The following is a 13042-nucleotide window of genomic DNA, read 5'->3' as shown; positions in this document are numbered from 1 at the left end:
TTTTCAGCCTACTTTCTTTATTGCATGATGATACAATTCAGTGCAGGAATATTAACAATTGAAAGAAAATTTGTGACATAAATGATAAATTGTGCCATCACTGAACTGTCCTCTTTTTACCATGGTGACAGATAATGAAAAAACTAATGATATTTTACTTGCCATAAAAATGACCTGCTCTGGGTCAGTAGAATTTAGCAAGGCTGAATTATTATTTGCTAAGCACTGATGATGGGGGGTCAGAGTTTAGACAGGACATTGGAGAAATGGTCTGAGTTAAACAGGATGAAGTTTAACAAAGACAAATGCAAAGTGCTCCACTTAGGAAGGAAAAATCAATTTCACACATACATAATGGGAAGAGACTGTCTAGGAAGGAGTACGGCAGAAAGGGATCTAGGGGTTATAGTGGACCACAAGCTAAATATGAGTCAACAGTGTGATGCTGTTGCAAAAAAAGCAAACGTGATTCTGGGATGTATTAACAGATTTGTTGTGAGCAAGACACGAGAAGTCATTTTTCCGCTCTACTCTGCTCTGGTTAGGCCTCAGCTGGAGTATTGTGTCCAGTTCTGGGCACCGCATTTTAAAAAAGATGTGGAGAAGTTGGAAAGGGTCCAGAGAAGAGCAACAAGAATGATTAAAGGTCTTGAGAACATGACCTATGAAGGAAGGCTGAAAGAATTGGGTTTGTTTAGTTTGGAAAAGAGAAGACTGAGAGGGGACATGATAGCAGTTTTCAGGTATTTAAAAGGGTGTCATAAAGAGGAGGGAGAAAACTTGTTCACCTTAGCCTCTAAGAATAGAACCAGCAATGGGTTTAAACTGCAGCAAGGGAGGTCTAGGTTGGACATTAGGAAAAAGTTCCTAACTGTCAGGGTGGTTAAACACTGGAATAAATTGCCTAGGGAGGTTGTGGAATCTCCATCTCTGGAGATATTTAAGAGTAGGTTAGATAAATGTCTATCAGGGATGGTCTATACAGTATTTGGTCCTGCCATGCGGGCAGGGGACTGTACTCAATGTCCTCTCGAGGTCCCTTCCAGTCCTAGAATCTATGAATCTAGGACAGAAAGAGTCTATGCTCCGCAGATCTTATAATCTAATAGAGAGGCACTGATACATCAAGATACACTGAAATACCCAGAGGAGTTGGCAGGCTTAAGTGAAGCTTTGTGTGTGATATAGTTTTCCTGAATTCACTCTCTTTTCCTCTAAACAATGTTGGAAGGGAGAAACCATTAGATAAGCATTTGTCATGGAAACAATGAGAATACAGGGGGGATTTGAAAGAGGGAGGAGCATTGGATTGGCATGTCAGGATTTGGAGGTTATTATATACATAGAGTGTAGAATGGGAGGAGGCACAAAGTGATGATGTTTAAACTTGATATAGAGGGATTCAAAAGTAACATCATTGTCCAATCGTCAGGCAAGCAAGATAACTTTTGCAGCTGCATTTTGGACAGATTGAAGATGTATCAGAGAGAGGATTGCCTCAGTAATCAAGGTGGGAGATAACCAGGGCACAGACAAAAAGAAAGATCATATTTTTTAAATGTGAAGGAAGAAGTGGCATGATTCAGGGAGAGGAGGGAGTCAAAAATGACCCAGAGGTTCAAATCCTCAATCATTGTTTGGAAGGATGGTGATTTGGCGAATGGCAATGGCGAAGGAAAGGAGGTTTAGGAGAACAAATAAAAAGTTCAATTTCAGCAATGTTTTGTGAGATCTGGCAGTGAACTGTCCAAGGTATGTTGCAGAAACACTAAGATATGCAGGCCTGGACATCAGGAAACAGGGCAGGCTGAAAAGCAGATTTGTGAATTATCAGTGTAGAGATGATAGCGGAAGTTGTATGAATAGATGAAGCCACGCAGTGACAAGATGTAGAAGGAGAAGAGAAGCGCACCACAGTTAGAGTCCTGTAGCACTCTTGTAAAGAGCAGGAGAGCCACCAAGAGAGTATAGGTTCTCAAAAGCCAAGGGTGGACAGGATATTAAGGAGGAGGCAGTGTATTGTGGGGTACAGAGAGGTATTAGATAGATAGATGCAGTACTGAAGGTTGGAGAGGGCTTATGGAGAAGAAGAATGGAGCAGAATACATTAAACTTGGCCAAGAAGAGATCATGGGAGACCTTGGTGACAGCAGTTTCAATGGAGAGGATGGAAACCAGATTGGAGTGAATCCAAGACTGAGGTAAAAGAGAGAAAAGGCAGTAGTTGTGAGCAGCTTCTTCAATGACCTTAGCAGTGTCAGGGAGGTGGAATGGTAAATGGAGAGACAGTTGAGGGATACTATTATTAGCATGTTTGTGTAACTGGGAAATGATGGAATCAAAGGGACAGCTAGAGGGGTGGAAAATAGAGACTAAGTGAGACCTCAGACTTCATAACTGGGCCAAAGGAGGAAAGCTTATTGATGGCCAATGGACTGTGGCAGAATAGCATGAGGTGAAAGAAGCTCATGACAGATCTTGAAGATTCAGGACTGAGGAACAGACTGACTAGAGAAGAGACAGCTAATATTTACACACAAACTCTTTGGGATACCAACCCTGGGAAAGGAAGTACAGAAAAGGTATTCATCCATTAAATGGGCTTTCAGTGAAACATTTTTTAAAAAGATTCTTTTAAATTACCCAACAGCATGAGTGAAAACCATAAAAATGATCCATTTAGCACCATGGCCTTTCATGGCACATTAAAAGAATAAATATAAAGATTGTTTGTTGCTCAAGTGTGTTTTGTGCCAAGGAACAATTCTACTATTACCTTTATTGAACCCAATTTTTTAAATGTACCGGATTGTGAGTTAGAAGTCTTTAATTCACTCAGAATAATTCATTAGCTGTAACTTTAAAAATAAATTGTGGTGACCACAGGGAAATATCAGTCTGGATTCCCCCTTTCTTACCCTCCACAAATGGTCTCTGCCAAAGTCCCAGGTTGCAAACATCCCCAGTTCTGATCTTTGTTTCGTTCTCTCTTCCTTTTGTACAATGATCAAAAGAGACCAACTCCTGTTTTTGTGGTGTCAGCACTTCCGTGTCTGCTTCAGCATTGTAGACAAATTAATCACACACCACAAATGTCAGAGTTTTCCCATTCCTTGTCCCAAAACATCCAATATAAAGAACGTCACGTGTAAAAAGATTGTCTCTCACCTTCTCTCGCAACTTCCTTTCCTTCCGTTCTTGCACTGTGGTCAAATAATTCACTGCTGCGTATTCCAACACTGAGAGAAAGACGAACACAAAACTGACCCAGAGGTAAATGTCCACAGCTTTGATGTAGGAAACTCTAGGCATGGAGGCGTTTACACCAGTGATGATTGTTGACATGGTCAGCACTGTGGTTATCCCTGGAAAAATCCCCACAAAAATGTACTTCATATGCCAAATATAGTTCAGAAGGCATCTACTATTAATTAGTTTTGTCTCAAAATACAGTACTGTCCTCAGCACCACTCATAGCCTATAGAAATGATTTATTGGGTCATCTTGTCTAGCTGCCTCACAATGCAGGATTTTTCCCTACACTGCGTTCTTGAGCACTCTGTCTAGTCACATTTTTAAATGTGATGGAGCAGCCACCACTTCCCTTGTGATTCTCTTTAACTCTCTAGTGTTTAATTAGGAAGTGATGCTTCAGCCCTAACCTATAGGGACCGCTCATTAGATTGAGGAAGTTGTTCAGCCTAGAATGCCATTTAGTCATTTTTTTTCCTGCTTTAGCTATCATCCAGGGTGCCAGTGGTGATAAGGACTCTTGGTTCACTGAAAGCACCAATTTGTTTTACACAGTTCACCAAACAGCAATCAATGACCAATGACTTTCGGTCACTGCTGAAGTGGACGTGACTGGAATCATTGTCTCAAAAGCTGAAACCCATTTATGTTAAATCGTGTGTGTGTGTGTGTATGTGTGTGTGTGTGTGTGTGTGTGTGTGTGTGTGTGTGTGTGTGTGTGATGTGACAGAAAAGCCCTCGTGCTCACCTTAGCTAAGGTGATTGAAAAGTTTTTAATGGCATCCACTTTATCCATAGTACAAATTTTACAGTTAAGCAGGTACTCTGTGGTGATAAAAGTAAAATACTTTCCCTAATTTTCACCGTTTGCAATAGCCAGTTAACAATTGAGTGCCAGAGCCAAAGAGCATTTGTGTGACTTTAATCAGGTCATTCCAAACTAGAGAAGTCCTTTCACTTGAGCAGACTCCGCTGCTTTTTTCAGATGCTTGTTACTGTATCGCAAACTATGGGACTAACCTGCTATTTTTACTCTGTTTTTATAGGAAGTCATATGCACTCATATTCAGAGAGATACACTAGACTTTTTATTACATCTCTGTCTCTCTCTGACCTAGGCATTAATAACTGAGCACATCTGTTTCTTTTTTTGTTTTTTAAACAAAAGAAATTTCAACAGTCCTGAATTAGACAAAACTCTCATTTATTTTAATGCCCATTTCAGGACTGTTAGGTTGGGCCTATAATTAGAAATCTTGATTCACTAGTTTCAGAGTAGCAGCCATGTTAGTCTGTATCCGCAAAAAGAACAGGAGTACTTGTGGCACCTTAGAGACTAACAAATTTATTAGAGCATAAGCTTTCGTGGACTACAGCCCACGAAGAAGAAGTGCATCCGAAGAAGTGGGCTGTAGTCCACGAAAGCTTATGCTCTAATAAATTTGTTAGTCTCTAAGGTGCCACAAGTACTCCTGTTCTTTTTTCTTGATTCACTAGTTCACAAACACTGGAATCTCTTTTCTCTGCTTCCTTCTCTTTTTAAAATACAGTTCCATCTTCTGCCCTGATTTAAATACAGATCAGGAAGATTTATCAATCATGAAGAAGCAATTCAACAATGAAGAACATAAGACAAACTACAGACCTTAAAGTTCTTTAACTATCAGATAAAATACATATGTATTTTCCTAGCATATTTAACAAATGAAACAGAGAATTCCTCCTCCCCCTATTCCTCCAAATTCAAAGGTTTTGTCACATTCATGGTTGATGTTAATTGCCCTCACCTAATGACACTCTAGCAGGTACAGCTCTGCGATCAATCCAGAAGGACACCCACGATAGCATGACCATTAGAGTGGCAGGGAAATAGGTTTGGAGCAAGAAGAAGAAGATGTGGCGGTGTAAAGTGAAATTTATGTACAGTCTATTGTACCATCCTGTTGGGAGGGGAAAAAAGTGTCATGAAGAGCATTTTAATGACACATACAGAGCTGCTACATCTTTCAGCAAATCATATTTACTTTATAAGAGTAGACAACCTATAATTGTGAATATATACGGGAGGAGGGGGAATTCTATTTTCTTCGCATCGTTCACAGCACATAGACTGTAATGATCTACAATCCCAAAGATGACAAGGGCAAAGGGAAGAGACTATTACTCAAGTACTTCTTATAGAAATTTCATTTAAATTTCACCTGGCAAATGTTTGACACTGAGCTATAAATATATGGCAATGACTCAAAAGAATAATAAAACCATTTTAAGAAGAATGATACCAGTGCTACTGTAGAAAGCGAGTCTGGAAGTAGTATGAAACTTTTGTATCAAAAACTGAGACAAGGAAATCTTTTCATCAGTTTTCAGGGATTCATTCCCATTTTTCCAGTAAAGCATCAGATCTTCATCAGTGTAAGCATCTTCAGAAAAAAAGAAAAGAAAAAAAGACACAATGTGACTTGGCTTTAGGATATTTCATGTAAACAGTCAGTATAAAAAGTAACTGTGTGGATAAGGAACATATTAGTGAGATTCACAGATGATTCTAAGGCCCCAATCCTGCATTGTGATCTGCATGGTGCAGGAGTCCACGTTTCATGGACTCTGGTGCATGATCAGCCTCTCAATTGGGGAACATCACAAATACTAGTGAGGACAGACTAATAATGCAAAGGGTACTAGAGAGGTTGGAAGTATTTGTGGAAAAGAACATTGAATTCTGTTTGGAAAAAATGCAGATGAATTTATTTGCAGAAAATAACCTGAAACACAGATACATCTTTGGAATGCAGTAATGCCAAATAAATAGAGTTTTTAATGGACAGTAGATTAAATAAGGATCTTGCCATACGATGTAATGTAGCAGCACAAAAAGCCAAACCAAAGACATCACGTCATGTTCCAGGTCCGCCTTTATACAGCACTGGAGTATAACTAGAATTGTACATTTCTGATCACCACACTACCAGAAAAATTTGAAAAATTGGTGAAGATTCAGAGATGAACACCAGAATTGATTAAGGGGCTGGAAAGATGGGTTTATGAGGAAAGATTATAGGAAGTAATTATGGTTAATCTGGCCAAATTTAGGGGGAAAGTGAGAGAGAGCCATCTAAAATGTTATTTGAAAGATGTAATTGAAGGTGAGAGGTATCACTGTAGGTAACAAATCAACAAGTATTTGAAGGGTATAAACACAAAAGAGAGAGGAATTATTTAGTATGCTATGTGAGCATAACGAGGAAGAAAAGGGAGGAAATTTAGCAAAGGAAAATTTTGGCTAAATACCTGGCGAAACATCAGAACAATTAGGTAATTGGTCTTGAGAGACTGATGAATAGTCTCCCAAGGATAGCAGTGGAAACACTGTTGTTTAAAACATTTAGGGCTAGATTTACAAAAGGATTTAGGCACTCAATTGCCACTTTAGGTGCCTCAATCCCAGAATCAGGCCCCAGTGGGATTCACAGATTCACCTAAAATTGCTCAGTGCCTAAATTTTTCCAGTAAAAGTCCCCTCAACACTTATGTTTCTGCCTTTGCACCTGTGCACTGCAGCCCCATGCCAGGCATCCAGACGTCAGCCCTAAAGTGACGCATGAACCTAGAGAAGATAGGCTTTCCTTTGCCTAACTTGCTCAGACCTACCCAATGAGGCCCGTATAGACAGGCTTACACAAAACACCGAAGGAGGAGAAAGAGGATTTCCCTCATAACTTTTTAGTCCAGGGGTAGGGTGACCAGACAACCCTTTTTTAAAGGGACAGTCCCATATTTAAGCCCTCCTGCAGGTGTCCCAACTTTTTCTTAAAAACAGGCAAATTGTCCCATATATTCTGTCTCTCCCCCGCCCCCATCAGTACTGATGGGTCCTGCTGCTGGACAGATGCCTGCTCGCCAGCCGCCCTCCCACCAGTGGGGAGTGGGGAGGGGGTGTCCAGTGGCCAACGATGGGGGTGGGGGTGCAAGGCTGGTGGTGGGGCAAAGCAGCACGCAGGGCCAGCCAATCCCCTGCTGGTCCATCAGCACAGCCCCTGCTGCATGCCAGTTTTTGGCAAACAGGGCCTGCCTCCCCCTCCCATTTCCAGATGGCACTGGCTGCATGCTGCGAGCTGCGGTGGCTGGTGAGTGTAGGCAGGTGCCAGGCAATGGCCAGTTACATGTCACCTCTGTTACCCATCCATCAGCCCTTTATGTGCTCCCCCCTCACTGTCCTTTCCCTGCTTTGTCCCTTCCCCCCCCCCCCCCCCAACTCCACTGCTCCTCCATATCCCCATCGGTGGGCATGTCCTGCTCCCAGCACTGTGTGGAGAACCAGCCCCTGGTCAGAGCACTGAGCTCACCAGCAGCCTGGCCAGCAGGCTCCTTCCTTCCCCCACTTCCTCTGGCTGGGCTGGGGTCCCAGGGTAGCCCAAGACCCTCCAGCTTGGGGTGCTGGCCAGGAGGAGGCAAGCCCTGCATGTGCCAAAGCCCCACACAACGCTTGTACAGGGAAGTCTCTCCGCCCCTCAGCTAAGCTCTGGAGTGGCGAGGGTGGGGAAAAGCGATTTGCTGTTCATGCCCCAAACCTGCAGGTTCCACAGCAACCCCCAGGGCAGGGGCTTAGCATCCTTTTGACCCCCCACCCTCCCGCCCTGGGTCCTGCCGCCACAGACCATGGGGCTGTTCCGTCCCATTCCCTAGGCACCCTGCACTGCTGAGCCATCTCTCTGGCCAGTTTGGTGAAGCCCCTGCAGTCAGGTTCTCTGGGCCCTGGTGCACAATGCATCCATAGGGCTTAACCCCTTCCTGCCCACGCTGTAGCTGGCGGGGACAGGAGGCAGCTGGGTTATGTTGTTGGCCAGCAGCAGCCTGGAGGTGTTAGCTGCCTTTCAACACTGTGCAGGCAGGAAGGGACAAACTGCTTCCAGCCATGGGAGGGTGGGAGAAGAAGAGATGAGCTCTGCAAAGACAGGAGCCAGGTCATCCCTTCCCCTCCTTCCCTCTGCGGCTAGAAGCCGCTTCCGTCCCTTCCCTCCCACACAGGGCTGAAAGGCTGTTGCTGGCCACATTCTGGTGTGAACCCTGGCAGAAATCTGGGGGGGGGAGGGTATGTGACCCTGTATGCCGCACCCCCCACACTTATTGCCTCAGGAAGATGCAGCACCAGGTACCAGGAGAGGCAGGTCTGTCCCGGGGGCTCAACCAGGCATGGAGGGCAGAGCGTGCCAGGCAGGAAGGGTCGGGTGGGTTGGTCAGTTACCTCCCGTGTGAGAGAGGTGTATGGGAGTGTGTGTGTGTCACCTCTCCCGTGTGAACCCTAAAGCCTTAAAGATAAGAATGTAAATAAAAAGAATCCAACTACGCAGTATTTCTTAACGGGTGCTGTCAACTTGATGTTAATTTGAACGTTTGTACTGCATAGTTCTGATGGATTGCCGTTGAACTCGCTTGAATAGGAGTAATTTTACCAAGTGTCCCGTATTCAGCATAGGGAAATATGGTCACCCTATCCAGGGGATAGGACACTCACCTGGAATAGAGTCATTTTCAGTGAATAAGGAGCCTATATGCCTAACCCAGGCTTTGTAAATCCCAGTGATTTTCTAGGTACCTAAAAGTTTCTTTGTGAATCTAGCACTTAAGCATGAAAGCAACTTCATGCCGCTGGTGAGTCCCATTAAGTTGAACTGAATTACCCAAGTTGAACTCAGTGGGACTGCTCATGTACTTCAGTACTTGCAGGATCAGGCCTATCGTTTGTAAAGCACTTTAGAGTCTTTGGGGATGAAAGGTACATAAATTGAAAAGAGTAGCAATTATTAACTGTCCTCCATGATGGTTTCAAACATCATCTCCCAAACAGAGCCAACCAACACAGCAGAAATTCTGAGTTTTCCCTCCAAGCCAATGTGTTGTAATAGTCACCAGCCCATGGAGTAGGACCCTAGTTTGACTTTTGTTGTTTTTTCTTTGTCATCTACTACAAACTCTCTCTCTCTCACACACACACACTCACTCCCTCCCTCCCTCCACAAATAAGGACCCGATCCAAAGCCCATTGACTCAGTGGAAAGACGCTCATTGACTTCAACAGGCTTTGACTCAGGCCCCAAAATATTATTTTTCTTTATTCTGAAGTATGTATAACCAACCAATGCGTACAGTCAGTTAAGGGGGACTTGCAGCTAAGAACGTCTATACAACTTACAGCTTTCCAGTTCCAGAGAACAAGTCTGTGAGTCCAGGGGAAATCGACTGAAGTCCATGTTGCACATTGCTGTCACTGTGATCCTAGAAATCCAAAGAGGAAAGGTCACTTCCTAAAAGAGACGCTATAGTCCAGAGAAAGTAGAGGAAATGTGTCACAGGGCACAGAAAATATAAATTTTAAATATATAAAAATCATTTCCAAGCTTTAAAAACAGAAACTATGTATTATGTGTTAACATAAAAGAACTAAAACTTCCTAGTCAGGTACAGAGGCCCTGCCCTTCAGATATAGACATGGTTGGATATGCACAGGCCATGTGAAGGTTTACACCGCATCTGTACGCTCATGATTTCCATGGTTGGTGTGGAGCAGTTTGGCTTCTAGTCCAGTTAGAGTAACTTCCAGGAACTGTTGTAATAGGTTGGGGCCTCTGAACACTACTGCAACTCAAAGAGCAAACAATAATAATATTTTTAGTGTATCTGAGTGTGTTTTATTGGATGTCTGCCTTATATTAAATTGGTTTCTTATAAAAAAAAATATTTCACTGGGTTCCAGAGTATGATGCTTCCTTTATGTCCCGCTTCCTGTTCTTTCCTTATTTTACCTTCACTCCACCTCAGTCACTACAACAAACCTGCCTGAGTTCCACATGCATAAATCAGCAACAATAGCATGAAAGGCCCCTTGATCTATTTACTATTAAGGGAAAGCTGATTTTCTTAGTGCTGGATCAATCTTGTTTAAACTGTGAGGACTGATTATTATTGGTGGAATGGGGGGCAGCTATTTTTCCAGTAGTAAGATTTGCCTCTGTTAAATTCACATCTGACCTCGGGATCTGAAACAATCACAGCTTGAGTTTATAAATCTGAATCTAATCAGCCCTAAAGTTACTTTACCAGGGAACCAGGAGGTTTTTTACTTATGAACTGATTTGAAGTGAGGCTCTAAATTCAGTAGGAACAGTCCAGATGTGAGTCATCACTTTAAAGTTTATAGTCCTGTTTATGCCGCCTCTGACTGCTTCCCTGGTTCATTTCAGATGGTGACAAAGAACCTTTCTGCTGATCAAAGGGCTATGGGCCAAATTCTGCTCCGACCTACACACCGATCACCCCAATGAAGTAACTGGAGTTATATTGTTTATAAACCAGAACAGAACTTAGCCAAAGCAGATTTTTGGAGCTCAGACAGTGCTGCTATCATGATAACAATTTCTCATAGTTCTCTACAGTGTTGTCCATCATAGTTAAATACTGTATAACTTTGTGTCATTACAATCTGACATTTTATTTCCTAATACATGTAGTTATTAACAATTCATTAGTCAGAGAACACAGAAACTCAACCTGTCAATAAGAGATCCCCTCGATTAATGTGCAGTATAGACCAAATGGTCTTGAATTAATAAGTCCCTAATGTGATTTTGTGAACCCTGCTTCTATGCATACTGCCAAAAGACCACAAGGAGAGTATATTCATGCTGCCAAGGTGCACGTTTACCTGATCTTAATCTTGTGATGATATTGTGAAGCAAATTAAAACAATGTGTCCAGTTTTTTTATCTGCTGTACGTTGAAACTGATGAGCAATAGGTCCTAAGAAAAATAATTATTTTATTAAAACAAATGTGCATTGCACATGTCATTCCCTTATCCTGGGCTACTCTCTCTCTCTCTCACTTAGGTACTTATATGGCCCCCGTTGCCCGAGCATCTTAGCATCTCATGAGCTTTATTGTATTTATCTTCCCCAACACCCTTGTGAAGTAGGGAAGTGCTATTATGTTCATTTTACAGATCAGGAATAGAGAAACTAAGGCCCAGATTCACAAAGGTACTTAGGAGCCTAAACCAGACTTGGGTGCCTAACTCCCATTTGTAGGGTTCACTATAATCCACAAAACTCCTTCCTGGCTGCCACCTAACCCGGTAGGTGCCTAAATTCACTCAGTGCCTAAAGTTTCATTATAAAAATTCCCCAGTTTCTGCCTCTGGGCATGCACATTGCTGCTTCACTCTAGCTACCCAGATGCCTATCTCCCCTCTAAGCCCTAGAGCGATCCTCCACCTACCTTCCCCTGGTTTGTGGATTACCTAACCCACCCATAGGGACTGATTCAGTAGGTCTGCTCTGAAGCTGCTTGCTGGATTGGGTCCCATTCAAAATCCTCATGGTAGTGAGAACCATGAGATTACAAGCTTAGTTGATGAAGTTAATAGTATTGGTGTAATATACACCGGACCCTCGCTAGAATGCGCCTCTATATAGTGCGAATTCACATATAATTGGGTCGCAGCCATGGATCCCAAATTTAATTACTTTAAATGCAATTCCTTTTAACGTTGTCCCCGCGTTAACGCGGTACCATGCATGGATCCCAAATCCTGCGTTCTAGCGAGGGTCCAGTGTATTTAAACTTCTGTAAGGCATTTGACTTGGTACCACATGACATCTTGATTAAAAAACTAGAATGATATAAAATTAAAACGACACACATAAAGCGGATTAAAAACTGGCTAACTGATAGGTCTCAAAATCTAACTATAAACAGCATAATCGAGCATGTTTGTTTCCAGGTGGGTCCTGTGGGATCCATTCTGGGCTCTATGCTATTTAACATTTATATCAATGACCTAGAAGAAAACTTAAAATCATCACTGATAAAGTTTGCAGATGATGCAAAAACTGGGTGACTGGTAAATGATGAAGAGGACAGGACACTGATTCAGAACAATCTGGATCACTTGGTAAATTAGGAGCAAGCAAACAATATGCATTTTTTTATGGCTAAATATAAACATATATATCTAGAAACAAAGAATATAGGCCATAGTCACACAATGGGGGAGACTATCCTGGGAAGCAGTGATTCTGAAAAAGATTTGGGGATATGGCAGATAAACAGCTGAACGTGATTTCCCAGTGTGACACTATGGCCCAAGAGCTAATATGATCCTGGGGATGATTCATAAACAAGGGAATCTCGAGTAGGAGGAGAGAGCTTATTTTACCTCTGTATTGGCTGCTGGAATATTGTGTTCAGTTCTGGTGCCCACAATTCAAGAAGGATGATAATAAATTAGAGATGGCTCATAGAAGAGCCATGAGAATGATTAAAGCATTAGAAAACATGCTCTGTAGTGATAAATTCAAGGAGCTCAATCTATTTAGCTTAATGAAGAGAAAGTTAAGGGTTGACTTGATTACAGTCTATAAATATCTACATGGGGGAGAAATATTTAGTAATGAGCTCTTCCATCCAGCAGAAAAAGGTCTAACACTATCCTATGGCTGCAAGTGGAAGCTAGACTAATTCAGACTAGAAATAAGGTGTACGTTTTTAACCCTGAGAGTAATTAACCATTAGAATAATTTACCATGGTTGTGGCGGATTCTTCATCAATGACAATTTTTAAATCAAGATTGGATGTTTTTCTAAAAGCTCTGCTCTAGGAATTATTTGGGGAAAGTTCTATGGCCTGTGTTATACAGGAGGTCAGACTAGATGATCACAACGATACCTTCTGGCCTTGGAATCTATGAATCTGTAAATTTGGTGCTTCTTCTTGCTAACCAGGATACACTGTA

The 13042-nt window shown here is 42.3% G+C and overlaps 1 protein-coding gene across 1 annotated transcript in view; it reads right to left on the bottom strand.

Moving 5' to 3' along the window:
* LOC117875644 (gamma-aminobutyric acid receptor subunit rho-2) overlaps positions 1 to 13042 on the bottom strand; it is a 60732-nt gene that overhangs the window by 2260 nt on the left and 45430 nt on the right. Inside the window, exons 5-8 of the mRNA XM_034767010.1 lie at positions 9446 to 9528; positions 5535 to 5675; positions 5040 to 5192; positions 3169 to 3365 (exon numbers count right to left, since the gene is read on the bottom strand). Of these exons, the coding sequence (XP_034622901.1) occupies positions 3169 to 3365; positions 5040 to 5192; positions 5535 to 5675; positions 9446 to 9528 (574 nt within the window). The remainder of the gene's footprint in view (positions 1 to 3168; positions 3366 to 5039; positions 5193 to 5534; positions 5676 to 9445; positions 9529 to 13042) is intronic.

The sequence above is a fragment of the Trachemys scripta genome, chromosome 3 (genome assembly GCF_013100865.1).
Source record: "Trachemys scripta elegans isolate TJP31775 chromosome 3, CAS_Tse_1.0, whole genome shotgun sequence".
Classification (NCBI taxonomy): Eukaryota; Metazoa; Chordata; order Testudines; family Emydidae; genus Trachemys; species Trachemys scripta.
The sequence above is the reverse complement of the archived record's forward strand: the minus strand, read 5'-3'. Positions and strand labels throughout refer to the sequence as shown.